This window comes from Psammomys obesus, unplaced genomic scaffold (assembly GCF_907164565.1).
Source record: "Psammomys obesus unplaced genomic scaffold, mPsaObe1.curated_primary_1811, whole genome shotgun sequence".
Lineage (NCBI taxonomy): Eukaryota > Metazoa > Chordata > Mammalia > Rodentia > Muridae > Psammomys > Psammomys obesus.
In genome coordinates this window covers 12,200,039-12,227,368 of record NW_026585895.1, presented here as the reverse complement: position 1 = coordinate 12,227,368, position 27,330 = coordinate 12,200,039, and the positions used below count along the sequence as shown (strand labels likewise).

The following is a 27,330-nucleotide window of genomic DNA, read 5'->3' as shown; positions in this document are numbered from 1 at the left end:
CCACAAAGTCCTTGTCTTGGGGTGTGTTTGTACGCTTCTGACCCAACCTGTTCCTCCTTAGTTAGCACTGCAAGCCCAGGCTCCAAGGTGGCTGTCCTTGGCTTGAATCTGCCTCACCGAAACCACTTCATCAGCTTTGTGACCCACAGCCAGTTACAGAGCCATTAAATCTCACATTCTACAAAGTGGACAAGTTGATGTGATTGGATAGGCTTATTAATGGGACTAAGCTAGTAGCAAGAGGAATTTAACACAGTGTCTAGCACACGGAAGTAAAGCTCATGTATATATATGAGCTGTTTTCCCCCTCTTCTTTTTACTTCCAAACTCCCTACAGCATTATATTTTACAGATAGTAATAGAAGTATTTATTGACTTTGAAATTAGTGTCTGTCTGTCTGTCTTTCTAGGTAATCCTGAGTAAGTGTTTCTCTATTAAGTTGGTATTGGAGACAAATACAGTCTAGGGATTTTGTAGTTTTAAAGACTGTCTCTCTATCCAGCCCAGGGTGGCTTTCAAACCTTACTTCTCCTGCCTCTGCCTCTCAAGTACTGGAAGCATGGTCTTGTGCCACAATAACCATCTTAGGGATCAGTCTTTTTTAATGCTTTCTCTAGTCCCTACCCCCACCCCAACTGTGTATTTTAAGATGAAGAATTCATCATTTTTATTTCATTCTATAAGTTTATGAATCCAGCACAGTAGCAGAGTACTGTAAACTCTTAGGCTCTTTTACTGCCAGAAGCTAATATCCAGTGTTTTTATCCACGGTGATAAACACACGTATGTCCTGAAAGCTGACATGGTAATATAGGGAGAGGCGATGAGCAAACTGGGGACCACCGTCTCCAAACTGACCTCTGGAAGAGCTTCTCTCCTGATAACTGCAGCCAGATGGCTACAGTGAAGTGAGAGGAGAGGCCAGAGTTCAATGCAGAGGGTGAGTCCTTCAGGCTAGGGTTTGATGATTTGAAATATCATAAAATTAAGAGACAGCTGAGAACAAGCTTCATAGGCCATAGAATCTTATAGCCTAAAAGGACCTCAGCAGATCAGTTTCCCTAATTAACTCATATGACCCGGTGGGCTTATGAAAGTATGCTACAAAGATTCTGATTAACTACTCAGGCCAGAGTAGGAGAGAGAGAGAGCCATTTTCACCCTTTTGAACATTCACGTGTCACATGGCAGATGAAAGGACAGGCGTTTGAGGACCACCATGACGAGAGACTCAATATGACCGTGATGCTTTTTGCCATATTGTTTAGTTATCTGGACACTTGAATTATTTCTTGTTGTGGGAAGAAATAATTTCTGTGAGGACATCTTTTGAATTGTTCTCTTTTAATGGTCTTTGTTGGTTTAACTGTAGAATTTCCTTCAACTTAATTCTATTGGTTCTAGTCTATCCCTTGTACTACATAAATTAGCTCTGCTGCCTCTTGCAGCCATTAAATACTATCTTTGAAGGCAGCCATGGTATTCCTTTTTTATTTAGACTGCAGAGACCTCTGCATCCTTACTGTGCAAACTCCAACTTAATCCAGAAGGCAATCACTAAGTGCTGAATTCATTCTAGACCTGTGCTGAAGGCTGGGAGACTCACAGGGACCAGGCAGGTGAACTTGGCATATTTTAAAACATAGGCGAGGTTCTAAGATGTTGGCTCTAGACCTAACCGACCTATTTTGAACTCTCTGGATCGTCTGCTTGACTAGGTCGACATACAGGCAAGCTCTCTTACAGCTTCGCCTTGGATTTCTTGTTTTGAAGACACAGCTCATCTCAGCACAGCGTTTGGGTCATAATAAGTGTTCAATACATTTTATCAACTTTTTTAAAAAAAATGTTGAAGTATATGTTCATGATGAGAGCAAAGAGTCTGGCTTACTGTTTGAAAGACAATTTTTTTCTGGTCCTGTAATTCAAATCCTGAAATAAAGTTTCTATAGACAAATTAGCTGCTTTGTAAGTAAATTTTCTAGTGCATAAAGAACACTTATTTCTTGCATAGTAAGTAATTTCACTGTCTCCTGTTGAGTGCCTCCAATGATAAGTTAGTTAGTATATGCCTCTCTCTCTGCTGCTGTGATAGCAGGAGGACCAGTTGCTGTGTTCATAGATTCAGTATGAGCTCAAAAGGATGTCAACAGATCAGAGCAAGAGCCCAGTAGGTGGAAATAGGAAAAAAACAAGAAAACAAAACAACAACAACAAAACCAAACAAACCTCATGTAGATTCTGGAAAAGTGAGTATAAGTAGAATATGGGGAAGATGTGGTTTTATGGGACATTTTACACTTGGTTTATATGTTAAAATGTGAGCTGTTGGCCAGACAAGTGACTGTGACTTTCCCACTCTGGTGGACAGCTGGAGCCCAAAGCCAGGTCAACTGTGCCCCTTCATCTCTGTTCCAGGTCTGTCTCCACTTTCCCTCTGTGCTTGTTAGCTAGGATGTAGCTTGCTTGCCTGAACTCATACAATGGCTGTAATTCTGTCCAGTAAATCCCCTAAGCTGTGAGGCTATATTGTCACTCCAGCCAACTTCGTCACATTTACTCATTGGTTTTTAATGCACCTGGAATTTCATTTAACTGGAACTTCAAATAATTAAAACCCTAAGTATTGCAGCAGATAGATCATTGTTACATTCGCTTTGTGTTCTGTAGGAGTGTTGCCACTAGCATGGATGATCAGTAGTGAGTTCTCTTGCACATTCACTGACAGAGGTAATTGTGCTAAGCTGATCATGGTACTTTAGAAAGTTGTACTGGATACATTAGCAAAAGTATCTGTGCAAAATTAGCCGATACAAAAGCAGTGTAAGACCTGTGTTGAGTGTGCCTGTATTCCACATTTAGGGAGAAAGGATACCCCAGGAGGAAGGGGATCCAAATGGTATCTTCTTGCTCTATTTGCTGATGGTAGCATGTCTGTCTGTCTGCCTACCTGTCTGTCTATCTCTCTATCATCTATCTATCTCCCCTCATTCAGTGTCATAATGACAAAAATTCATACTACGGAGATCAATATCCCGCAGATGACTGTTTTTCTAACCATGTTTTGAAACCAAACACGAACATTAGAAGCCTTTGACACACAACATGACAGTCTCCACCAGCCTTAAATTGGAACCTTGGGATGGTGTGCTCTGCGGCACCTGAAGAGCCTTGCAGAGCAGGAAAGAGGCAGAGGGTGTGATGGACAGGGGGATTCTAATGACGATCTTTTGAATAGTGCCAGTTCAATCCCTAAAACAAAAAGCCGGATCTTTTTTTCCCCCAAATAATGTGCTCTCCAGCTTCACCTCTCATCCTGAGAAACATGAAAGAGGAAGTGAAAGAGGTGACCCAAATCACAGCGCGCCTTTGATAGGAGGGATTCGGCTGTTTTGAACACTTACAATCAAAGGAAGTGCTTTCCCTAATTACATGAACTATGTGAAATCTCTCAGAATAGCTCTTCCACCCCAGGATTCCTTGCACTTTAGAAGTTTGCATAAAAGCTCACATGGAGAATCAGATGCAAAGTGTTTGATTCAGATTTTATTAGGCAGAAGTGTGCCCACATCTCTCCTGCAGCTTGCCAGCTGCTTGGGTTTAGGACCACTCTACCTGGTTTTGATGTGGCTGGCTTTCAGACCTGCAGCACTAGGATCTTTGTTCCATCTTTTTCTTGCAGGAAGGGCTAGTTTTTAGGGATAGTGGCTACAGAAATACCCAGAGGGTTGCCGCCTTGCCAGTTTATCTCCCAACCTAAGAAGGGGTTAATAGGTCCGTGCGTGAACTTTGCCTGGGAGTGTATATTTTCTTGTGTTTGCTGCAGCTGAATGTCTGGATGCTTCACATTACGGGCCTTATTCTGTCTTTCATACATTTTAAATGTAGGAATGCTTTACCGTGAAATCTATATGCAGAATTCCTCATATACTGCCAGAATCTAGACTAGGAAATCTGCCAGCACCCTTAACCCAAAGGATAATAGAGGTTCTGGCTGTGTTAGCTTTCTGCATTGGGAAAGTGTCCTTGGCACTGAGGTAGAGTGTGATGCAAATACGAGGAGAAAATCGTAAATACCCTCAGCTCTCTGTTTGGGAAGGCGGGCATCCGCATCATAGCCTGAGGAAAGGAAGAAACGCTTGTTTCCACTAACCTGTCAGGCTGAGATGTATTTCTGTATAAGCAATTTTATATGTTAAGGAGATTGTCTGGTATTTATATTTAATAGTGAGAAGGAAGTGTTTTCCATCAATCACTGTGTGGCTGTTACTGTATTTTATAAACTAGTTGGGTGAAAGTCTGTGTGTCCTGAGGGAGAAAATCGCAACCCCTGAGCAAAAGCAGAAAGTTCTACTTCGTTTTGTCCAGTACTGAGAGTGCTGGCTGGAACTGTAGCCTGTATAGCGTTTCCTAACAGTTGGCTCTTGACCAACAAGATCTAAGTTAAGAGGAATTAAAAATGATCTTCAGCCAGCCACCCTACACAAACGTTATCAAGCAGTTTCCATCTGCTCTAATAATTCTCATTGATTTCAGGTAGGTGGCTTATTTTAAAGACATCTAGAAAGCTGAACGTGAATGACTACACCCTTAATCCAGCCTCAGGAAGCTAAGGCAGGAAGAGCCCTGCAGCTACCTACCTCTGCTTGTTACAAGAGAGAAACCTGAATAATATCGAGTGACAGGCATTTAGTAATACTCCAGCATTACCAGCTAAAAAGCACCTGGTTGCTTTCTGGTATTTCAAGCCCTTGGGGACCGAGTGCCCACAGGTCACAATTCAGCTCTTTGTTCTAGATCAGGATTCTATTTAATTCACCCTAGGTACTAAGAATTATATACTTTTTGCTACAGTTCCACAGGCTCTCTACAAAATGAATTTCATAGTCCTTACCATCCAGTTCTCCTTAGTGGCTGGCTGATGTGAATTCTGCTAAGACTCAAACCTGGCATGCCTCACATCATTCCCAATGCTGAGCGACATTATTCAGATAGTGTTTTCTCATTTAGAAAGCTCTGTAGTTACAGTCTCCCCTCGACAGATGATGGGGTGAGCTCTATTATGCCCAACATCACACTGGAAAAACCAGAACTTGATCTAAAGTCCTCTGGCCACAGGCCCGGTGCTCTTTGCCCTTGGTAGGCTCTTGGCATTGGAGAAGCCCTTTCTTAATGGCAGATCTCATTCCTGAATGTCCTCTCAAGCATTCCTGCCACAAATGGGCATTCTGTCTTGGTTGGAATTCTGGTGGCTAATGATGGGAACTCACTAACCTCCTGGGGCATCCATTTCATCCTTGGAAAACTCTAATGTTAGATAGTTCTCTGCCCTTCTGAGTTTCTGTACATGCTGCCTAACAGCTCTTTTTGGGTCAAGGAGAAAAGTATTGTAAAGCGATTTTTTTTTTTAACCAACATTAAAATTAGACTCCATGGAAACACTTATAAAAAGACACATGCTGTGTGTCCATTTCCCTTAATTCTTATTTGCAAGTAAAAAACCTACATTTACTTTAGCTTTTTAGCTTTTCTGCATATGTTTTTGGTCTTTTTGTTGCTTTTTAGAATCACTCTCAGAAACCAAGCCACTCTCAGCCAACTTCTTACTTAATAAAGGAAGTTAATGTGTGTGTGGCAGTTACAGCAAAGTAGATTCCTAAATAATGTATTTAATGCAGAGCATTAATAACCAGGGTCTTTTGGATGACTTGTTCATGGGCTGCACTGGTTACAATCATATATGTCCATATTATGTACATCTTCCAGGCTCTTATGTTAAAGGGTGACGTCATTGTGGCCAAAAGTCTTTGCAAACATACATGTTAAACTCACCAGCTTGTAACGTTTTTTTCACTGTGTTTTTAACTGTTACTGTCACCTCTCCCCATAAGAATGGATGCTTCGAAAAGAACACTACCATGCAACTGTGTGGTTCTGGTTTGTATCTTGACCATGGTGGTGGCCACCAAATACACACAGGTGACAAAGGGGACCTACACAGGTGCAGGAGACACACAGGTGCAGGGAAAGCGGGATGGACTCTGCTGCAGCTGGCAGGTTTCCTCAACCAGCTGAAAATACGGGACGCCTTTTTGCTATTTCTGACTACAGTAATCCACAGTCACCTTAAAAGACAAGATGAGAACATAGTATTTCATATACACAGACACTCTATCTGCATAGCTTTGAGTTTTAAACTTAGGATAGTTCAGCATCTTTTCACGTATCTACATGTAGAACTACCTCATTCCTTTTTAAACAACCTTCAGGTTTTTACTTAGTATCCGTTTGCCTTTATTTTACAAAATTATATTCCTGTCCCTTGTATAATAAATAATAGACACATGAAATTGCATTTATCATAGTCTTTAGAGCAGCTTCCATTAATGTTCAAGAACTTAAAGGAAATGTGGTTTAAAATGAGAGAACAATGTGGAATTCAACAGTCTGCAAATGAAACCTCTCAGACTATGCAGCTACCATATTTGAAATGTAACTTCTACCGAGTCAGGCTTAACAGCTGATTGAGGACCCCAAAAGGAAAGCTAAGTGCAGTGGAGGACAATAATAGAAATGGTCAGATCTGAGGAAGGAAAGGGAAAAGGTTGGGAGAAATATCCAACACTCAGTTTTGGCATACTCCTGTAATCCTGTAAAGGCTGAGGCAGGAGAATCATAGGTTGGAGGTCTAAGCTACATAGTGAAACCCATCTCAACAAAATAAAACAAGCAAACAAAAACAAAATATTCAGTTACGTGTTGGATGTAGAATCTAATTAATATGTGATTGGAGATACAGAAGGAAGAGGCAAGAAGGGAGGGGAAAGAGAAAAAGAAAAGATGGGCAGTAGAATATTGAAAATAAATAATAGCTTTTGATTCCCTCATTTTGGTGAAAAACACACAGCTAGCTCAAACAAGCTCAGCCAAGCCTAAGCAGGATAAGCTTAAAGCAAAAATAAAAATGCCATACCCAGTTACTGCCTAGTTAGAGTTAAGAGAAATAAATTTAAAAAGAAGTTAAACATAAAGAGAAAATAATATTGAAAGAGAAAAAAAATAATAGAAAAACCTGCTGGGACAGGGAGAGGGGATGACACATTACATCAAGGAAGAAGATGCAGAAGTGGTAGAAGCCAGAGGCAATGGAGGACCATTTGAGTGCTAGCAGACAGAAAAAGGCTGCCAGTCAGAATTCTGTATACAGCCAGGGTATCCTGGAAAAGGAGGGCGAGGTGTGTGACAGTGGCTCTTTTTTAGATAAAATCTAAAGTCTTCAGCACAAGTAGTGACAAAGTGTGGAAATGCAAATGACGGTAAATGCAAACGTATTTTTTATTGTATTAATTGCTTTGAAAAAAACCCAGTAACTAGTTGAAAGAATATTTGTAGCGTTATAGTATGGGCTATACATCCATCAGAATATACAACAAGAAGCCACAGCGTATGAAGAGGTCTTACATTTACAAAATTAAGCAGACTCTTTTACTGTTGGGAGTCTTAGAGCAGCTACTGAACAACCCCCCAAAGCAGGTAACAGAACTACAAAGCCAGTAAAATGTTTTTTTTTTAAATGTAATGTTAAAAAACAGAACAAAAGAAACAAACAAAAACAAAACAGGGAGAACAGGACAACAAGGAAACCCAGGTGAATCAGATGGAAAGACAAGATTATCAGCTTCAACCCAACAACACAGAACTGTGTCGAGCACGTTAATTGCACAGCAGAGATCATGGGCTGAATCCAGCTGTGTGCTGCCTATAGGAAAAGTTAAGTATAAGACACAGATCGCCTGAAAGCACAAAGGTACAGAGAGGGAAAACATGGTTAAGGGTCACACGTAGAACCTCAAAGCATGCACCGAAAGCCAAGAGTTTCATCAGAGATAGCGTGGGTGATGTAAGTGAGTCACTTACGAAATGTAACAATCATTCATGTCTAATAGCAGAGCTTCAAAACCGAGGGAAACAGATGTAATGGAACCCAGCAAGAAACAGACAAGCCCACACTTGTTATTTGTGAACCCTGTTCTTCTTTATTTACTTATTGTTATTAATTTGGACAGGCCCCTCTGTGTGACCCAGATCAGCCGATAGCTCCTAGACTCACGTGACATCCCTCCCCTCTCCTCAGGTTCCCCAGTACTGGGAACCACAGAGATACGACACCATGACTGGCTTATATTTGTAAACTTTAAATGTCTCCCTTTAAGCCACTTGGAACATTACCCCCAACACCTATAAAAATAAGTACACATTCTTGTCAGTTTCAATGATTTTCAATGACTTTGAAATTAATAATAATAATAATAATAATAATAATAATAATTTTCAATAATTTCCAGTCTTCTGCATGGCATGTACCACCAAACCTATAGTCAACATTTTCTCCTGACAGTGAGATTCTGGATGTTTTTCTCTCTAAGATCAAGAGTGAGACAAGGCCGTGTGTTCTCACCATTCCTGCTCAGGGTGGTAGAGGAGGCTTCTTTGATCCTCCGCTGAGATCAAAGAACTAAAAGGTGTAAAAGACTAGAGGGATCAAAATAAAATTTTATTTGCAGACTAACTCATTGAGCCTGTGTAGAGCACCTTGAGAGGTGTGTATAAACTGCTCTGTGGCTCCCCTTTTCCTTTCTCGGTGATACCTACTCGGGCTCGGCTCTTTTAAGTCCGTGAAAGTCCAATTTATCTTTCTCTTTTTTCTTATACTTTGTGTGACGTCTAAGAAGGTCATCAAAACTTAGTCTTAAATTTTCTTCAGAAGGTTTTACTGTTTTAGCTCCTACCTTTACACTTGTGATCCATTCAAGTTGAATTTTTGTTTATTCAAGGAAGGGGTCCAGGACCTCTCCTTTTCTGTATGTAGAAAGTAGCTTCAAAAAAGATTTGGGATGTGAACTTTAAAAAAAAAAAAGATTTATTAATTTTTGTGTTTTGTGTATGCATTTTGCTTGCATGTGTCTCTGTGCACTCTGTGTGTGTAGTGTCCAAAGAGGCCAGCAGAGGGCACTAGAACACCGGAACCAGAGTTACAGACTGGTTACGGCGTTACCACGTGGGTGCTGGGCACTGAAGCCACATCCTCTGGAAGAACAGAACTCTGAAATTCTTGTTTGGTGCTTTTCCTACCCCAGTCAGAACAGAATGAGCAGCACAGCATGTGAGACTAGGCGTCATGGGTTTTCTTAACCTTTCTGAAATACGAATCTGACCCAAAGGCATCTTCAATCATCAGCTTAAAAGGGACTACGGAATATCTAGTTAACATGATTTTACCGCAACCTCTAAAACTACGAGCTTGATCGAGGAGTATCCAGGGCTGCTGAGATGGCTCCGCAGATAAAGGTGCTTGCTTCCAAGCCAGACACCCTGAGTTCTTTGTCCTGGGCCCACAGAGTGGAAGGGGCCTGCAAATTGTCCCCTGACCTCTGACACTTACCCACAAAACAATAAATAAATATAGCAAAAATATTTTGAAGAAGTGGTATTCCTAAGTAGCCTCACAAAAAAAAGAAAAAAGAAAAAAGCCTTTGTAAGATTTTTTTTTTTCTTTGAGTCTAAGGATGTAACTGATGGGAAGGCCAGATTCTTGGCACGTACAGGCCGAGGCCCAGCTCTTAGGCACAGAAAATAGGTTTTTGTTCTTTTTATTGAATGCGCTTGTTCGCAAAGGTAATGCTGGAAACTAAACGAGAATGACATTTGCCATAATTTTGAAAATTTATTTCGCTGTTTCCTGTGTTCCACTCAACCATTTTCCCTTAACGCCCAGACCCGCTGCAGCCCTTGTCCATTTGCTGACATTGTTTAATGGGCTTGACAAACTTACCTTAAGCGGACATGCTGGCCTCTCTGCTCAGAAATGATTTAGTACTCTCCCTACCGCCTGGGTCTTAAAGACCTCCGAGAACTTTCAGTTAAAATGTTAGCTCTAAGAGGCAGGGCGCCGAGAGACCTCGGTGCAGGCTTCGCTGCACAGAGCCTTTCTGAGTTTTACTGCTCCAAAGGGATGAAGGCGGAGCTGACCACTCTGGTCCCCACGTTCAGGTGCCGAGAAAAGAGTAACCGGTGGCCCTCCCCTCCCTCCCATCTTTTCTGCCCTCCTGGCCGTGCTTGCGTGCTGAGTGTGGGCGGTGTGACGAGATGCCCCTTCGCCCTGCTGCTGTCTGTGGGTTATCCCCGCTTTTATGTCAAGCCCTGTCAAGCTTGCCCGAGTGCCCTGCGTCTTTGACCGGGTAACGCTGGGGCATAGACTGAGATGCGATGAAGCGGAGCCTAAGCGGCCTCTGAGGTCGGTCCTCACCGCACCCTGCGTTTCTCCTTCTCCCAGATTGCTCAAAGTGCTCAGAAAGGTCTGGTCGGGGGCTGACATTCCAAGACCGACTTCGTCAGGAAACAGAATCTGTGCTCACAGTTGACATTCTGAGCTCCAAAACATATTAGAGACACATGGAGGTCGCCACACTATAGGAATAAATATGCGCGTGTGTTCTTTGTGGAGCTGAGTGGCTCAACGTGTGCTTTGTGTGCCGGAACTCATTCAGTCTTTAGCAACAGGAAGTAGCATTCCAGGGTACGTCATATTTTACAAAGTGTCTTCACATCCATTTAAACTTATGAACACTTCTGATTACGAGAATAGAGGACACAAGGAACACGTGACAACTACTGGGATCCTGGAAAACAAAGAAGACATTAAGGAGACATCGTTAAAAATATCAATCAAGGGGTGGGAGTGGCAGCTCTGTGAGACAGCCCTCGCCTAACAAAAGGGCCTAGGAAGGCCCTGAGTTTGATTCCCAGAACTGCCAGAAAGTTTACATAAAGCCCTAACTTCAGTCTATAGTAATGTTCTGTTGTGGCAGAAGATGTAACAGTGTGAGAATCGGATGGCAAGGACGTGAGGACTGAACCTTCTACAAAACATAACGATTCTTTTTAAAATTATCAGCTAATGAAAACGTGTTATTCTCAGGTGGCTAGACTCTTCCAGTCCCATGGATCCTGCCTTAGTTAGACACATGCAGCCTGTGGGCAGTTTCATTGCACGTCCCTGTGGTTTCTGGGGGTTCGTGATACTTCCTGTGAGTCATCCATCTGTGTGCACATGTGTGTGTGCGGCCTGAGGGTGGCCTTGAACGAAATCACCACGTAGCTAAGGCTAACCCTGACTGAACTCTTGACCCTTCTGCCTTTCCCCCTCCAGGGCTTCTGCCTCCCCCTCTCAAGTATGCCACACTGTTTCCGGCCTGTTCTGTGCTTTCCTTTCTGTTACTTATGGACAAGGTGATCATCTCATACTCGTGTAATGAGCAAACTATGGTTAGCTTTCCGGCTCCTTACACGTTTGTCATTTCGTGGCAGATAAGAGCTCGTGATGAGAACATCACAAATGTTTCTTTTGCCGAGATCATTCAGCTAATGCTGTAACTTTACATATGACTGAATTGAAGACTGCCCACTGTGCTAATCAGGGTTCCCTGTTAGCAGTGGAGTCTACTAAAGGAGGCTGCAGGCAAAGACGAGGAAGGGGAAGAGCGGAGGCTGGCTATCTTCTTCATCCTCAAGATTCTGTCTTTCATTTCATTAAATGTCTAAAGTTAGCATATAAAACACCAGGCTTCATTACGACACCTTCCTACATGCCTCTCATTGCACTTTGCTCACATTCGCCGTCTTTTACCCTCTCCTTATTCTCAGTTCCTTTCTCCCCCAAAGCAATCGCCCTTCTGCTTTTGTAGATATATGCACACATGTTCTGTATGTGTAATGCGTGTACTGTGTGTAAGAGAAAACACAACACATTTGTCTTTCTTCCCCGCTAACTTTTTGTGTTCCTCCTTCCTTCCGCCAAACAATTGTTTTTCTATTTCATGTCGTATACTTTTAAAAATCTAGATTCTGCATATGAAACTGTGATTATTTGTCTTCTGAATCTGGCTTGTCTTATTTAACATGGTGTGCTTCTGTTCCATCCAGTTCTATTTAAATGTCAAAATTGTGTCTGCATCTGCTTCGATCCCCTGCTGGGTGGAGTCTTATGGAAGAAGGAGCATGGGGTGGGGGGAAATAGAAGGACCTGGAGAGGACAGGAGCCCCACAAGGAGACCAACAAAGCCAAAAAAAAAAAAAAAAAAGAAAAAAGGCTGGGCCTCGGGAGACTACAGAGACTGAGTCATCAACCAAAGACCATGCATAGAGAAGACCTAGATCCCCTGCTCAGATGTGGCCCATAGACAGCCCAGTCTCCATGTAGGTCCCCTAGTGAGGGGAGAAGAGCCAGTCTCTGAAATGAACTCAGTTGCCTGCTCCTTGATCACTTCTCCCTGGTAGGGCCACCTAGCCGGCCCACAGAGGAAGAGGATCCTGCTAGTCCTGATGGGCCCTGATAGGCTAGGGTCAGACACTAGGGGAGGAGGACCTCCCCAATCGGTGGACTAGGGGAGAGGAATAGGGGAGGAAAAAGGAGGGAGGGTGAGACCAAAAGGAGATGAGGGAGGGGGCCACAATCAGGATAAAAAGTGAATAAATTGTAATACAAAAAAAAAAAAAAAAAAAAGCGACGATAATAAAAAAAAAAGAAAAAGGAAAAAATGTCAAAATTGTTTTTTCTTTGGTTGAGTGAAAACTTCATTGTGTATGAATACACCTCCTTTTCTTTATCCGTTCACCTCTCTCCTTATGTATGTGTGCCCACGTGTGCAGGTGCACGTGAACACAGGCGGTGCAGGTGGAGTCCAGAAGGGGTGTTCCCTCAGGAGCCGTCCATCTTGTTGGTCTTCGTATTTTGTTTGTTTTGAGACTGAGGCAGGATTTCGCTCTTGGAACTGTCTGATACCCGATTAGGCCAGACCAACTAGCCAGTGAGCCCCGGGGAATCTGCCTGTTTGCCTCCTGAGTGCTGAGCACACCACTACACCCAGTTCATTTCGTGGGTTCTGCAGATCAAACCCAAGTTCTGAAGCTACAAGCACTTGACTGACCAAGACATCTCTCCACCCTGTATCCATTCACCTCTTTTCTCAAAGAGATTTATTTTTACTTTATGTGTATGTGTGCTTGCCTGCAGTATGTATGTGCACTGTAAGCCTGTGCCTGCAGAGGCTGGAGAAGGCTCTCAGATCCCAGGAACTAGAGTCGTAGGTGGTTGTGACTTGCCATGTGGGTGGTGGGGCTAGAACCCACGTCCTCGACAAGAGCAGCAAGTGCCCTTAACCACTGAACCGTCTCTCCCCCACCCCCATTCACCTCTTGATGGGTTTCCACATTACATATCTTGGCTGTTGTGAGCAGTGACACGGTAAACATGGGTTTGCAAGTGTGCGGCCGTGTTGACTTAGATTCCCTTGGAGCCACACCCTGGAGATACTCTGTATAGACCCGCATGGTGTGATTGCTCTATTTTTAGTTCTTGTGTGACCCTCCTCCGGACAGATTTCCATAGCCGCTGCACCAGCAGTGTGGAAAAGTTTCTTCTCCTGTAACCTCTCAAGCATTTCTTGTGATTAATTTTCTTAATGATAGTTATTCTGACTGAGGTGAGATGGAATCCCAATAAACTTCTGATATTCATTTCTCTGATGACTAAGGATGTTGTGCGTTTTCTCGAATATGGATTCTTTCTGCACCTTGATGTGGAGACCAGAGGTTAACACTGATGTCCTCCTCAGTCATTTCTTGAATTTAATTTTTGAGATAGGGTGTCTCGCTGAGCCTGGAGCTCACCAGTTTGTCTAGACTGCAAGTAAGCCCCAGAGATTCTCCTGCCTCGTGTCTTCCCAGCACTGAGATCACAGGCACACCCCTCCATCCTGGTCTTTCCTCTAGTCATAGTCATGACTATCCAAACTCAAGTCTTCAGCTTTGCATAAAAAGCACTTTACCCAGAAGCCATCTCCCCAGCACCTGAATTTCTTCTTTTGAGAACTGTTCAGTTTATTTGCCTATTGAGTGATTGATTAGATGCTTTGGGGGATGTTTTTCATGTTTAATTTTTTCAGTTCTTTATATATTCTAGATATTAATCCCCTGTCAGCTAGCTGCAGAAGTTTTCTCCTATTCTGTCGATTGTCTCTTCACTGTGTTAATTGTTCTCTCTGCTGTGTAGAAGCCTTTTGATCCCCCAGACTTCATTCTGCCAGTTCTTGCAAGTATTTCCTGAGCCATTGAAGCCCTTTTCTGAAAGCCTTTGCTTGTGCCTATGCCTATGCCGTGAAATATTTTCTTCTACAAGTTGCAAGGTTTGGGGCTTACATTAAGGTCTTCGATCTATTTTTAAGTTCAGTTGTGTGCAGCGTGAGAGGGAGGGCTCTCACTTTATTCTTCTACTGGTAGAAACCCACTTTTCCAAGCATTATTTGTTGAAGTTGTTGTCATTTCTCCAGTGTATGTTTTTGGCACCTTTATAGGAAACCAGTATTGGGATGTGTGTATTTCCGAGTCCTCTGTTAGTGTGCACATCTGTTTGTCTCTTGGTGTTCTATATAGCTCTTAAAATCCTGTGATTTCAAATTATATGTGTAAGGTTTGGTGCTGTTGATTTTCAGTCAATAAAGGCAGGTATCAAACATGTTTTTAACCTTTAGTTACTGAGTATGCTATCAGAACATCAAAAGAGTAAAATCGCTATTAATTTAGCTGAAATATCCAAGTATTCAAGATACTTTCTAATTGGAGTGTGAAAGATGTTAAGGGACTTCTCAGACTATTTTAAAATTAAATTTGCCTAAATTCTTCTAAGTGATTTCGTAGATTTCCATAATAAATGTGGCAAACATTTCTCTTATGGGATGTAAATAATCAAACTCTGTTGCACTGTAGAGTAATATTATAAAGCACTTAGCTAATCAGATTGTGAAGTTGCTCAAAATTCCAACCATGTAATTTTTGCATAGAGAGAGGCTGCCTCATGCTGTGCAATTAACGGGTTTTATTAGCTATAAATTCAGTTGTTGCTGGCTGGCCTTATGCCCCAGCCCCTGGGGAGAATTAGATCTTGCTTATCGACCGGATCTTGCACAGTGGAATGTCAAGAAGGTGTGGACACGTTGCAGTAGGGACAATGGCCCAGCCTCTGAGAGGAAGCCACTGAGAGGTTTCCTTAAGCTTTTGTAACTAGGAGCACTCTTGTAATGTAAACTCATGCTCCTTTCTGTTCTCAAATCAGGTTTGAGGGTAAAGCCCTGTGGTTTGCTGATGATAAGCAGGGCTCTGAGATCACATGACTTGTGTCAAAAGTCTGGCTTTGTCATTCACTGCGTCCTGTGTCCTTGTCACTGTGTCCACTGTGTCCTTGTCATTCATTGCATCCTTTCAACTTGCCTCCTTGTCTAGGCTTCTTCCCCTGTAGAACGTGTGATGCTAGACACTAGCCCATGGTTTGTTAGGGGAAAATGAAAGCATTGTCTAGTTCGTAATGGGCACTCAGTGATAGCCTGAGGTATGGGCACTCTACAAATTCACATCCATGTAAGCAAGGCAGTTCTTAATAAATATTTTATCTCAATAAAGTTTTAAATAGTTTATTCATTTTGGTTTTGTTGGGTTTTGTTTGTTTGTTTGTGAGGTAGGGTCTCATGTAGTCCAGCCTAACCTTGAACTGCCTACATAGCTCAGGATGACTTTGAACTTCTGCTCCTCCTACCTTACTGCAAGTAAGCCCCAGAGTGCCAGGATAGACAGATTTGCTGGATATTCTTTAAACAGAGCAAGGACCAGGAATATACTTAAAAGAGGCAGAAGTGGGAGAGCTGGGATCAGATTTTAGTCCTGATATTTAGTAGGCTCCCGACAAGCGAACTAAAAAACCTATCTAAAACAGTTTCCCCAACATTTAAATACAATAAAATATCTTCCTGGGAGAAAAGATAAAAGCTTTGGAAATGTTGTGTTGCGTCTAGGTAAAATCATAAGTAAATGTGGAAAAACAAATATAAGTATATGAAACTAAATCAAGCAACTCCTATCAGTGGAATCCACTGTTAGAAGAGATGAGTCAAGTGGCCTGGAGATGTGGATCGACTAACGATGAGTTATTGACGAATAATGACTAATAATGAGCAGCAGAGAGGCCAGGGAAGACTGGCCAAGCACCAGCGTTTGCTGGAACAGGGGTGACTTCCTGTCCCTGTGTTGCAAGTAAGAAGAATGAATCTCAGTCATAATTTCTTCAGGATCCTTGTGGGATTTGGGGCCCAGGCCCATCTCCAGGTGGTGAGTCAGCTGCTGTTCCCCCCCGGGAAAACCACTGAGCAACTAGAGACTGACTAGTTCTGCTGACCTGTCTGGTGAAAGCCTTGTGTGACTTCCTGGCAGCTTTCAAGAAACAAGGAGAACTTGTTTAGTTTTTCTTAGCATCCGTAGCCAGTTTCCTAGTCAGGGGGGGGGCTATTGTGTTAAATCTCTTTAGGAATATAGGATTCATATTATGGAGCCTGACTTCAATTCACTTAGCCTTCCTTACTTCCCTGAAAATCCGGGGTAGCATCACTGGAAAGAGAAGCTACAGAACTGTAGAGCTTACTGCTTGTCATGTGACTGGTCTCATTAAACCCAAAACGACTCAAAAGTGTGATCTGTACCCAATACTCTGGTGATTAAATCTCCCCTCCCCCCTTTTGGAAGGTGTTCTTGTAACAGCATTTTCAAAGTCAAGGGCTAATTTTCCTTTTTACTGTAGTATATGAATCACATTTTTAAAAAAGGTTTTCTTTTGGGAAAATGCTCAAAGCCATGAATGCAGTCAATCAAATGTGTTCCTGGGCTGGGTCCATTCGGGCCCCTGGGAACTCGATGCATGCAAACCTTATAACTGAGGTTGAGAACTTTGCCTCATTTGTCTCAGTGATCAGAATGTGATGTAATCAACAGAGAAGAGATTGGAAGGGAAGGTCTTATCTGTGGACATAAGGACAAATGCCTCTAAATTGTTGTTGGTGATTATGCTGGTTTAGTAAATTGGTGATTGATGACCCTCCTCCCATGGCCGTTACTTCACCAGCAGTGAGCAGTTAGGTTTTCTGTACAAGTGCCTGAAAGGTTCACTACTGGTGCAAGGCATGTTCAGAGAACGAAAGATGAGCAAGAACTCCCCAGTGGAGGTGCTTGTTTGTCTTGGACAGCAACTGAGCTGAAGCGCAGCCATCAAATCCTGTCTATCCAAGGTTTAAGTCAACAGTGAAGCGGTAGAGCATAAATTTCAACCTGCATGGCTAGACAGTCATTCTTTTGAAGTCTAGCCCAAGTTACCCTTCCAAGTACCTTAGGTAAAAGAAGAGATTGACTACTGAAGCCAATACCAGTTGTCTGGTATTTTATTCTTGTCTGTGTTAACTCCATGCCAGCCCCCAAACCTCTGTTTTCTGCCCCATTACTAGTTGCAGAGGGTGTTTTTAATGAGGTAGCAACTCTTACTTTATAAGAATAAATGTGTAGCAACCCTCCCCCCACTAATTCATGGGGCCTTTTCTGATGTTCTTCTTGGTATCCCCTTTCTGGGCTGGAGAACTAAAAGTCTATTTTCTGGTTGCCAACAGTATACCGTACACTTAAAATATTAAATCTTTTCTGTATATTTAACTTATGCCTCCTTATGTTTTAAATTTCTTGATTAGCCAGCTTATTCCTAGATAGTAATGAGATTTTAGTATATGTGGTTTATATACACAGTGTCCTAACCACAGCCAACCTCTCAGCCCCAGCTACTAGAATCACAGAATTCCAATGCAAAATACCAAATGGCCCTAGAAGTCTTTAAACTTTCCTTTGAGACTTCATAAGCCAGGCTGCCATCCTCCACATTGCCCTCAACACTTCCATCTTCCAAACTCTCACAAAACATTGAACACTTAATGGTTCCTCTTGCCCAAAGCTCCAGAGTCCCTCACACACATCCACAATATAGCATGGTCAGTTCTATCACAGAAATAACCCACAATCCTACTTGGGGTTACTTTTGCTGTGATTAAATGCCATGACCAAAACAACCTGGGAAGGAAAGAGTTTATTTCAGCTTCCATCACTGAGAGAAGTCAGGCAGGCAGGAACTCAAGCAGGACAGGAACCTGGTGGCAGGAACCGATACAGAGGCCGTGGAGGAGTGCTGCTTACTGGCTTGCTCCCATGACAAGTTTAATAAATATAACTTATTTTTTGTCATGCCATTCTTTTAAAGCTTTCTAGTATTAACATATTTCACACTGTACCAATATGGCCTCCAGGGGACATCAGGAATCTCCCTTTCTGTGTTTACATGGAAGGACAGGAATAATGTATTTCTAATTACTTATCAGAAAATCGCCATAAAGGGGGATGATATAAATAACAGAATGTAAGTGAATCTGTTCCATTAGTGCAGCGGTTCTCCACCTGGGGGTCACACATCAGATATCCTGCATATCAGATATTTATGTTATGATTCATAACAGTAGCAAAATTACACTTATGAAATAGCAGCAAACTAATTTTATGGTTGGGGTCACCACAGCACTGTGTTAAAGGGTTTGAGAACTGCTGACTTAGCGCTTCAGTACCTCTAGCTTAGCTTTGATTCGCTCAACTGATGACAGCCCAGGCTTGCTGCCCCGTCAGAGCTCTTATACAGAAAAAACATATGTGACTACCAAGAAGGGCTTTCACTGAAAGTAAATACACTGTCTACTTCATCCTCCACCGTCGCCACGTAGACTTATGAGTAGCTGAGACTTTTTAGAAAGTGTTAGACTTTCGAGCATGCGTCTGCAGGAAGTCTTGTCCCCGTCACATCCCGTTGAGCGTGCAAATGTCTTTGTAAATGTTAAGTGAAGGAGAAGTGACTGTGAGGCCTACGCAGTGAGACTCGTCTTACACGTGACACTTTACGAAGCTTTGCGTTTGATTTTCGTACAGGCAGAAATCCTGAGCGTGCTGAGTCACAGGAACATCATCCAGTTCTACGGAGTCATCCTGGAACCTCCCAACTATGGCATCGTCACAGGTAGGGACTCCCTGTTGGACTGCCGTCCTTCCCGGCGGCCTGGCTTCCCACTCCTTCCTAGGCTCAAAGGCTGCCTGTTCGGTTCTGCTGAGGTTTGTGCCCTACTGTCAGGCGTCACTTCTGTTGCCATAAAGCATTAATAAAACTGATTATATCAATATAATTAAGAATGGTGCTTCCACCTCTACCCATGTTTAATTGAGCTAATTAGACCCGTGTAGATGTTGCTCAAATGCACCTGCAGCTGCCATGCCAGTACTTAAGGTGCCGTTTAACTAAAATTTCATTTAATTAGTTGAAGTGAGAGATGTTTTTTGTAACTCTGTGACCTTTTATAAATTAAGATTTCTTGAGCCGTTCATGTTGTAACTCTTGCAGTGCGTTCTAATCCCATTAGAGCTCTCTATTCAGGTCTCTGATGCGAGAACCGTATTTTTCAGGTCTGGTCATTTGCACTAATAGCGACCTTGAGCTAATACCACGTAATTTTGAGCAGAACTTTTTAGCTGATGGAAATGGCCTTTTTGAAAAAAAATGAGCACATGGAAAATTTTGCCACAAGAAACTACAAAGACATATATTTTAAGACATTTTCTACTTACATTTGTACATCCTAGTGAGGCATGTTAGGCCCACTGTAACTGTAATGTTGGATTTTACAGTAAATAACTTTGATCAGGTCCCTTATCATGGCAACTCTTTGACTGCCACGAAACCCCAATAAGAAAACCTTAAGGCATTTACCCTGTTTTCTTGCACTATAATGAGAAGGAGTTGGATTGTTTTTAGAGAAAAACAACAGAACATCCAAAACAGAAAGAACTGTACTGGGTGCTTATAAATTTCTTATAAAAAACCCTGCAAAGTAAACAAAGTAATTCTAATTTTGTAAGACAGAAACTGAAACTCTAAGTTAAGTGCCTTTGGCACATGGCCACCCAGCTGGCAGCAGACCCAGAGGGGCACAAATCCCTTCCCAGGATTTTCCAGGGCTCCTCCTGCCTGCAAGCCAGGTTTTGGAAGGGTCACTGGTTCTCCACAGGGACAGGTGGCTCTTATGTCCTCCTCTGCTCTTGAATAGCAGTTTGTACATTCTTATTACATGGAGGGATTTGAATCCCTCAGTTTGCAATCTGTTGTCTTGGTAATATCTGTCTTGGACCTGTGTGCCCTATAATGTGCAAACTCCAGGATAAGTTCTACTATTATGAGTAAACCATGCCTCACCCTGGGTGTCATGTTTCTGATTCAATGTTAAGTTTTTCTCTGACTCAGTTACCCTTCAGCTCCCTTCCAAGGGCATCACATTTACTTTTGACTAGTTAAGTTCCTGGTACAGATCAGAATCCAGTTTCCTGAGCCTCGCTTGAACCAGGGCCAATGAATAGAAGGGTGCCCTTTGCTTTGGTCCTCGTTGCTTGCTCAGGTCACTTTCTTATACAGCCTGTGACAACCTGCCAAGGGTGGCACTGTCCCAGCTCTGAGCTAAGCCTGCCCACATCAGGCATTAAGAAAATTCCCTACAGATGTGCCTACCTGATTGGGGCATTTTCTCAATTGAGATTCCTCTTCCCAAATAACTCTAGGTTGTGACTAAACAAACAAACAAGCTAACTAACTAACCCAAGGTTACTCAGGGAGTTTTTCCAAGTTCCTGAGGTGAGGATAAAGAAAAGAGATGTGAATCACTTTCCAAGGTTTTACTGTCAGTGTCCAGGAAAGCAAGAAGTGTGGTAAGCTAGCATAGCAGCCTGAGCCATTGCATCCAATAGAAAGAATCCGAATCAGTTCGAGGCAGTTTGGTTTCATTTGCATGCTTCTCTGATTAGCCAGGAAAAATTCTGTCTCCCTTCAGCAGGAATTTCTTCTTATAGCCTTACCTAGACAAATTCTTTGGTTCCCTTATGTGTTTATGTCTGAAAGACAATAAGTAAGCAACAGCTAACATTAAATACTTCTTTAAGTTTGGAATTATGACAGAATAGCACACTGTACATTTCCAGCTGTCTTACTGAACCTGTGAGGTTGATCACTGAAAAGATTACTTAACCAGTTTTGTTGCTTGAAAGCATGTCACTCTAATATGCTTATCTTTATGCCCAGAGATTGAATTTGAGCTAATTATTTGTTTTTTCAAGCCAGTTAAGCCAAACTTCTGCAGTACTCGCTCAGTGTGTAGGTAACCAGTGCGTGTGCCAGCCACGCCATGTTGAGGGCCAACACATCAATTGTGTGAGGCTCATGATCTGTTTCAAATGTTGGAGACTCCGAGGGAAGAAGTTTGAATGGCCTGAGTTCATTCAGCTTGAGATTTTTTTTTTCCTTGAAAAGGGCAAGCAGCTGCTGTCACTCATACTTGAAAGAATGATTTATCAGTGGAGTGGCCAAGAGCTGGAATGCAAACTGGAAGGTGTGAGACCTTGTCCAGACTCTGCCAAAGCTCCATAGATACATCACTGCGACTCCTTCTGAGTTACCTGGCGCGTGAAGGGGTCCCAGTGATGCTGTCTGGGAGAGCGTGTGTGCATCTGTGCACGCTTCTGCGTGTATATTTGCGGGGAGTTCCATCATAGACTTACAGAACTCCTGATGAGGGAGCTCTGTAGAGCTTAGAAATTACCTAACAGGCAGCTGTCAATTGTTTCCTTTAAGGAGAAATGAACATCTTCCCCAGATCCATAAAGCAGTGGAATAGCTAGAAACTTGGATGCCAAGGTCAAAAGAAAAGACACAATAATGATTTTCTCTGGTCCTTAGAAACCTCTTAATACTCTGATATTTGTAAATCTCTGGGACAGGAAAACAGAATGATTCGATACTAGACCAAATGCCTCTTCTATAGCAAGCCGTATCAGAGGAACATCCCATTGAAGGGTCTAGTAGTTCAAGAGTGATGGAAGGGTGCCACACTTGGTCCCCGTGTTCCAGGGGAAGCATGATTTAGGATCCCAGAAGTATAGAGAGTTGCACCTTTGGGCTCAATGGCTGCTTCCACCCCTTGGTTATCATGTGTCTATGTTAATTCATCCTATTGCGGCAAGAGGATATGCTAGTTCTACTAGCTTATCACCAGGCCCAAGTCCTCATTCGATTCAACCAAAGCACACGCTAAGTACCAAACTCATCTCCTTCAACTTGATCCTGATTTACTTTAATTACAGACACATCTAATTTGCAGTTCTGATATTGGCTGGTCCTTCTTGCTAGCCAATTGAAGACAAGTGTCACATTTTATAACAGATTGCAGACATTTGCCCAAATTCATTTGTTCTGCTGGTCATAATCTAAACTAAGGTTTATATTGATGGTACTATATTATAAAGAAATCTCATGATAGTGATATGTGTTTCAACAATAGTGCGCTGGGCCGTCCATATGCAAATGTTCCCCATTCATGGATTTAACCAACTGAGGCTAGAAAGAGCAGATGGAAGGGGGTTGGTGATGGAAAGCAATATAATATAACTACTATCTACAGAGCGCCTACATTGTATTTGCTAGTAGGGCTGATTCTAAGTACAGATACTCCTCTACCTACAGTGGGCTCCTATCTCCATAAACCCACCATAAATTGCCAGGATCGAAAGCAAAAGTGCATTTAGTACACCAAACCTGTGGAACATCAGAGCTTAGCAACACAGGACACTGCAAACTTTGAGGGGCTCCTTCTGTGACCCTGGTAACTGACTGGAGCCCATGGCTTGCTGTTGCTGTTGTTCAGTGTGCCATATTGCATATGACCAGCGAGAAGAAACCATAATTCCAAATGGGTTTTCTAAGGAATGTGTGTCAGTTTTCACACCATCTGAAATTTTAAGATATATCAATTTAAAAAACACATTTGTTTACAGAACAGTGTGGGGAGGGACTACATACATATTTATACCCTGTGTTATTTTATAGAAGAGGCCTAAGCATCCGGAGATTTTAGTGCCGGGATGGGAGGACTCAATCACCTAAGGATTCCAAGGGATAACCGTCTGTATTTGCATTTTCAGCGCCTGCTATCATTACCATAAAACTCAGACAGGGGAAAAGCACCTTATAAATCAAAGGGCATATTTGCTTAATGTGTTAATGACTTTTTAGAAGGAATTAAAACAATGGTGTCTATGCTGCTATGGCTCCTGTGAACATGGTAGACGTTTCTAACTCCCACCAGACATTCTGTGGAACGCAGGGACCCCGCAAAGGGACACGGTACAAGAAGGGCAAGGAGTCTCCTTTTCCCCAGGGAAGAGGGAAGAGTGGCTGCCGAGGCCAGACTAAGCCTACTTTCCACAGAGAGGCTAAAGTTACAGAGACGATTGTGCTGAGCGTGTTGAGCCCAGCTGCAGATCTGAGAGAAGGCTGGCGAGTAAGAAATGTGAGCGTTCTGACCTGGGAGGCAATGAGATGAGAAAGGGCCACATGATCCAGTTCTGAGCTGATTTTTGTTATGAAGACAATGAAATCATGAACTTTACTCTCTTACACACAAAGAATTAAAACAAATACTTAGACTGAAGTTCTGTAAGCTTCTGGCTAGAGATACATTAAGTGATTTGACAGGCAGAGAACTATATGGACTTATGGTGAGTCTTTAGTTCCCAAGGAGACGCCCCAAAAGGTAGAAGAGGTCACTTCCTTGGTAGAGTAGTTAAGAATATTGGTCTTGCTACCACGGATTTAAAGCTATCTGATGTGAACTATAAAAGAGCTCATACCCAAACTATGTCAAACCATTGATTAGCCAAAGTGACAATTCTGGATGTAGTAAGGGGAAAACAACTCATGTACATATAAAGGACAGTATGATCAGTGGTGACTTTTCATCCTAACCAAAAGGTTAAGACTGCTCATATTTAGGAGGTCATGGGGGAGCAATGAAATGGTACTACTGAAATGGTATCTACTGAAAGAAAAGACTATATCAAGAAAAGGAATGGGGTTTTAATGATGAAATAACTAAAGATGTTCTTGGACAGAGAATGAGTGGATTTATAGCAGGTATATCTGCTTTACAAGAAACAGCCAGACTTAGGGAATAGCTTAGAACATGTAGTTAAGCACAAAGGCCGTCAGTGTGAGCCCTAGTATGAAAACAACCAACCAATGAAATCAATATTAAAGGGAGTCCTTTCAGCTTAAATAAGACACTCAGCAATAAAAAAACTTAAGGAAAATATTCACGAGTAGGAGAAATGGTAAAAATGTGACTTGATATAAAAGATTGTTTAACTACATTTTCATTTCTCTCCCATAACATGTTTAAAAACAAGTTTATAGAGCAATAAATGTTTTATTGAGATTTGTACAGATTTAGCATATTACAATAATACTATAAAGGATCAGGGAGAAATAGTCATAGTGGAAGCATATAAAGGACTTTATATTTTAGAGTAGCATTCTGAAATTGCTGCGCTATAAAATGTGTTTTATCATTGTTTGAGTCACCACAAAAAAAAGTCGTTCAAGAAATTAAAAACACGTTGATTGGGGGCGGCAGGAATCTATAAGCCTAGTGCACAGGAAACTGAGGCACACCATTGTAAATCTGGGACCAGCCCAAGCTGTATATGGGGAACTTATTTAAAGAAGAAAGCAAGAGGGCTGTAGAGCGGGTTCAGCGGCTAAGCGCTGGTCTGCTGACACACGCCTGTCACCCCAGCACTCAGGAGGCTAGGAGGCAGATCTCTATGAACTTGAAGCCAGCCTGTGAGCTGGGAGCCTGCCGAGGAAACATGATGGGAGCCTGGATAAAAAGACCATGCATACTGCTCTCACGGAGGGTGTGAGGTCAGCTCCCAGCACCTGCGACTGGCGGCTCATAACTGCCTGCAACTTCAGCTCCAGCTCCAGGGTTTGTCTCACACCTCTGGCCTCTTCGCGCATACATATCTACACACGGGTGCGCGTGCGCATACACACACGCAATCTTGAAAGTAAATCTCTAAAATATCACGGAGTTAAGATGATATATTAGGGTACAGTAAATAGGGAACATCTGACTGAGGACGGGCGACATACAGAAAAGAAGATGGCAGGCGTCAACCCAATTACGTCATTAATTACATTAAATGTGGGCATTCTTAATATTCCAATCAAAAGGCAGACATTTCTCAGGTAGGATGACACAGCAGGGCTAAAGTGTACACTGTCTACAATACACAAATCTTAGAGTCGAAGGCACAGGCTGAAAATAAGAGGAAAGCGAGGGATACTCTATGCTAATAATACCCATTAGAAAACTGGAACAGATGAAAGGGGAGGGGGTTCTCCCCAATCAGTGGACTTTGAAAGGGGCAGGGAGGAGATGAGGGAGGGAGGGTGGGATTGGGAGGGAATGAGGGAGCGGGATACAGCTGAGATACAGAGTTAATAAAATGTAACTAATAATAAAAATTAAAAAAAAAAACAACCTGGGGTTTTCTATACTGCCTTCACGAAAAATAGACTTGATATGATACTAGAAAAAAAGGAAGGCCATTTTGTAATGATAAAGGGGTCAGTATACTAGAGGTCTATAATAGCTGTACCAATTCAACACCAATTAATTTCAATCTTTCTTTCAATAAGTAGTAGAATAACTAAACAGAATTGGCAGAGGTAGAGACAAGTTGAAGACCATTCTCAACTAATTCTCCCTAACTCACATATGTATACCATCTGACAAGGGCATTTGTCAGAGTACAGCATACATGAGGCCATTAAATAATATTCATTGTGTCAAAAACAATTGATATAACTATTTTGTATATATTCCTTATGCCTATAAATATGTTCTCCGATGCATTATAATGCATGGTCTCCAACCCAGTTGAATTATATTAGAAGTGAGTGACCAAAGCCCTTGGTGAAAAGCACCAAGAATTTGCAAATAACATTCTTCTAGACCCAAAAGAAATCACAATGGACCCTTAAAGGTTTGAAGTAGAAGAAAATGAAATGAAAACATGCCAGAACATAGAACATAGCACTGAGCAGGGAGTGTGCATTCTCCTGAAGCTATACCATAAGAAAGCAAGTTTGATCTTAGTCATACAGCATCTTCATCCTGAAGACACAGTATTTAAAACACAGTATTTAAAAAAAAAAAAAGGAATCAAATAGGACCAAAGTAACCCATGGAAAAGAAAGGGTGAAATGTTAGAACAGGGGCAGTAAAAGAGAAGAGTGAAATGGCAGAGGAAAAAAAAATCTACAAAAGGCTTGGTTTTTAAACATTCAATAAGATTGATGAATCTTTAGCAAGGCTGGCTAAGAAAAAAGAAGATGGACATTGGCCAAGTCCCAGATGGAGAGAAGAAGTGCTGTGACTCCTAAAGGATCCTCAGAAGAGCTCAGTGTGTGGCGTGAGCAGCTGTGCTAATAAATTAGTTGGCATGTATGCAGTCAGCCATCTCCTAAAGTGACGCGCTGATCTAAACTGACTCAACAGCTGGACCTTTGTAATGATACCAGCCCTTAGAGGTGCAAGCAAGAGTGTCAGGAGTTCAAGGCCAGCTTCACATAGCAAGCCTGAGTCTAGCCTGGACTACCTGAGATCCTGTCTCAAATAGACAAAAGAAAACAACAAAATTCACTAAAAAAATCTGGCTCTCTGTATAAGAAAAACTTAATAGTTGAAAATATTTCCATATAGAAAAAATGTTTGTCAGATGTTTCTAGAGGAAATAATATCAACTCTTCTTTCCCATACTCTTTCTGAAGACAGAGGTCGGTTAGGCTGTAAAGCCAATTATCATTCCCACACTGAAGCCACACAAAGGCATGATCATGAAACTACAAGTCAGTTTCCCTCATGCATGCAGTACAAACTTTGTAACCATATTATCATACAGAATCCAGCCACAAATGAGGTGATTATACTCCACCACAGGGCTGTCTAAGCAAGACCTGAACAATTCCAACAACAATAGGCACCCCAAGGTAGAAATCTCACTGACCAAACCCATAGATGAAGAGCTACAGGCGGTTAACAACTGCCGATGGAGGGAGAATTCCTCTTGGATGAGCCAGCACAGAATGCTCAGCTCTAGGAATATAAACATGCAGGCAGCCCTGAAAGGACTCAGCAGCTTGTGTTTATATGTTTGTTCCTTTATACGTATATATAACAACAGTGGTTAAAGAAGAGAGAGCTAGGAGTTTGAGCAAGGCCAGAAGGGTGTAAGGGAGGTGAGAGATAAAATGATGTAATTTTATTTTAATTAAATTTAAAAAATAACAATATTAAAAGACTCTACTCCATGACAAATGGGATATTTTCCAGAAATGCAAGGTGTTGGCTTAACATCTGAAGTCGGTTAATATAAGGTACAATGACAGGTAATAGAACAAGAGACAAAAACTTAAAATATGACCATTTCAA

The 27,330-nt window shown here is 42.1% G+C and overlaps 1 protein-coding gene across 3 annotated transcripts in view; it reads left to right on the top strand.

Annotated features, from left to right (window-relative positions):
* Positions 1–27,330, top strand: part of Map3k20 (mitogen-activated protein kinase kinase kinase 20) — a 146,370-nt gene that overhangs the window by 40,492 nt on the left and 78,548 nt on the right. For all 3 annotated transcript variants that reach the window (XM_055600301.1, XM_055600302.1, XM_055600303.1), the window contains exon 3: positions 18,890–18,977. In XM_055600301.1, the coding sequence (XP_055456276.1) occupies positions 18,890–18,977 (88 nt within the window). The remainder of the gene's footprint in view (positions 1–18,889; positions 18,978–27,330) is intronic.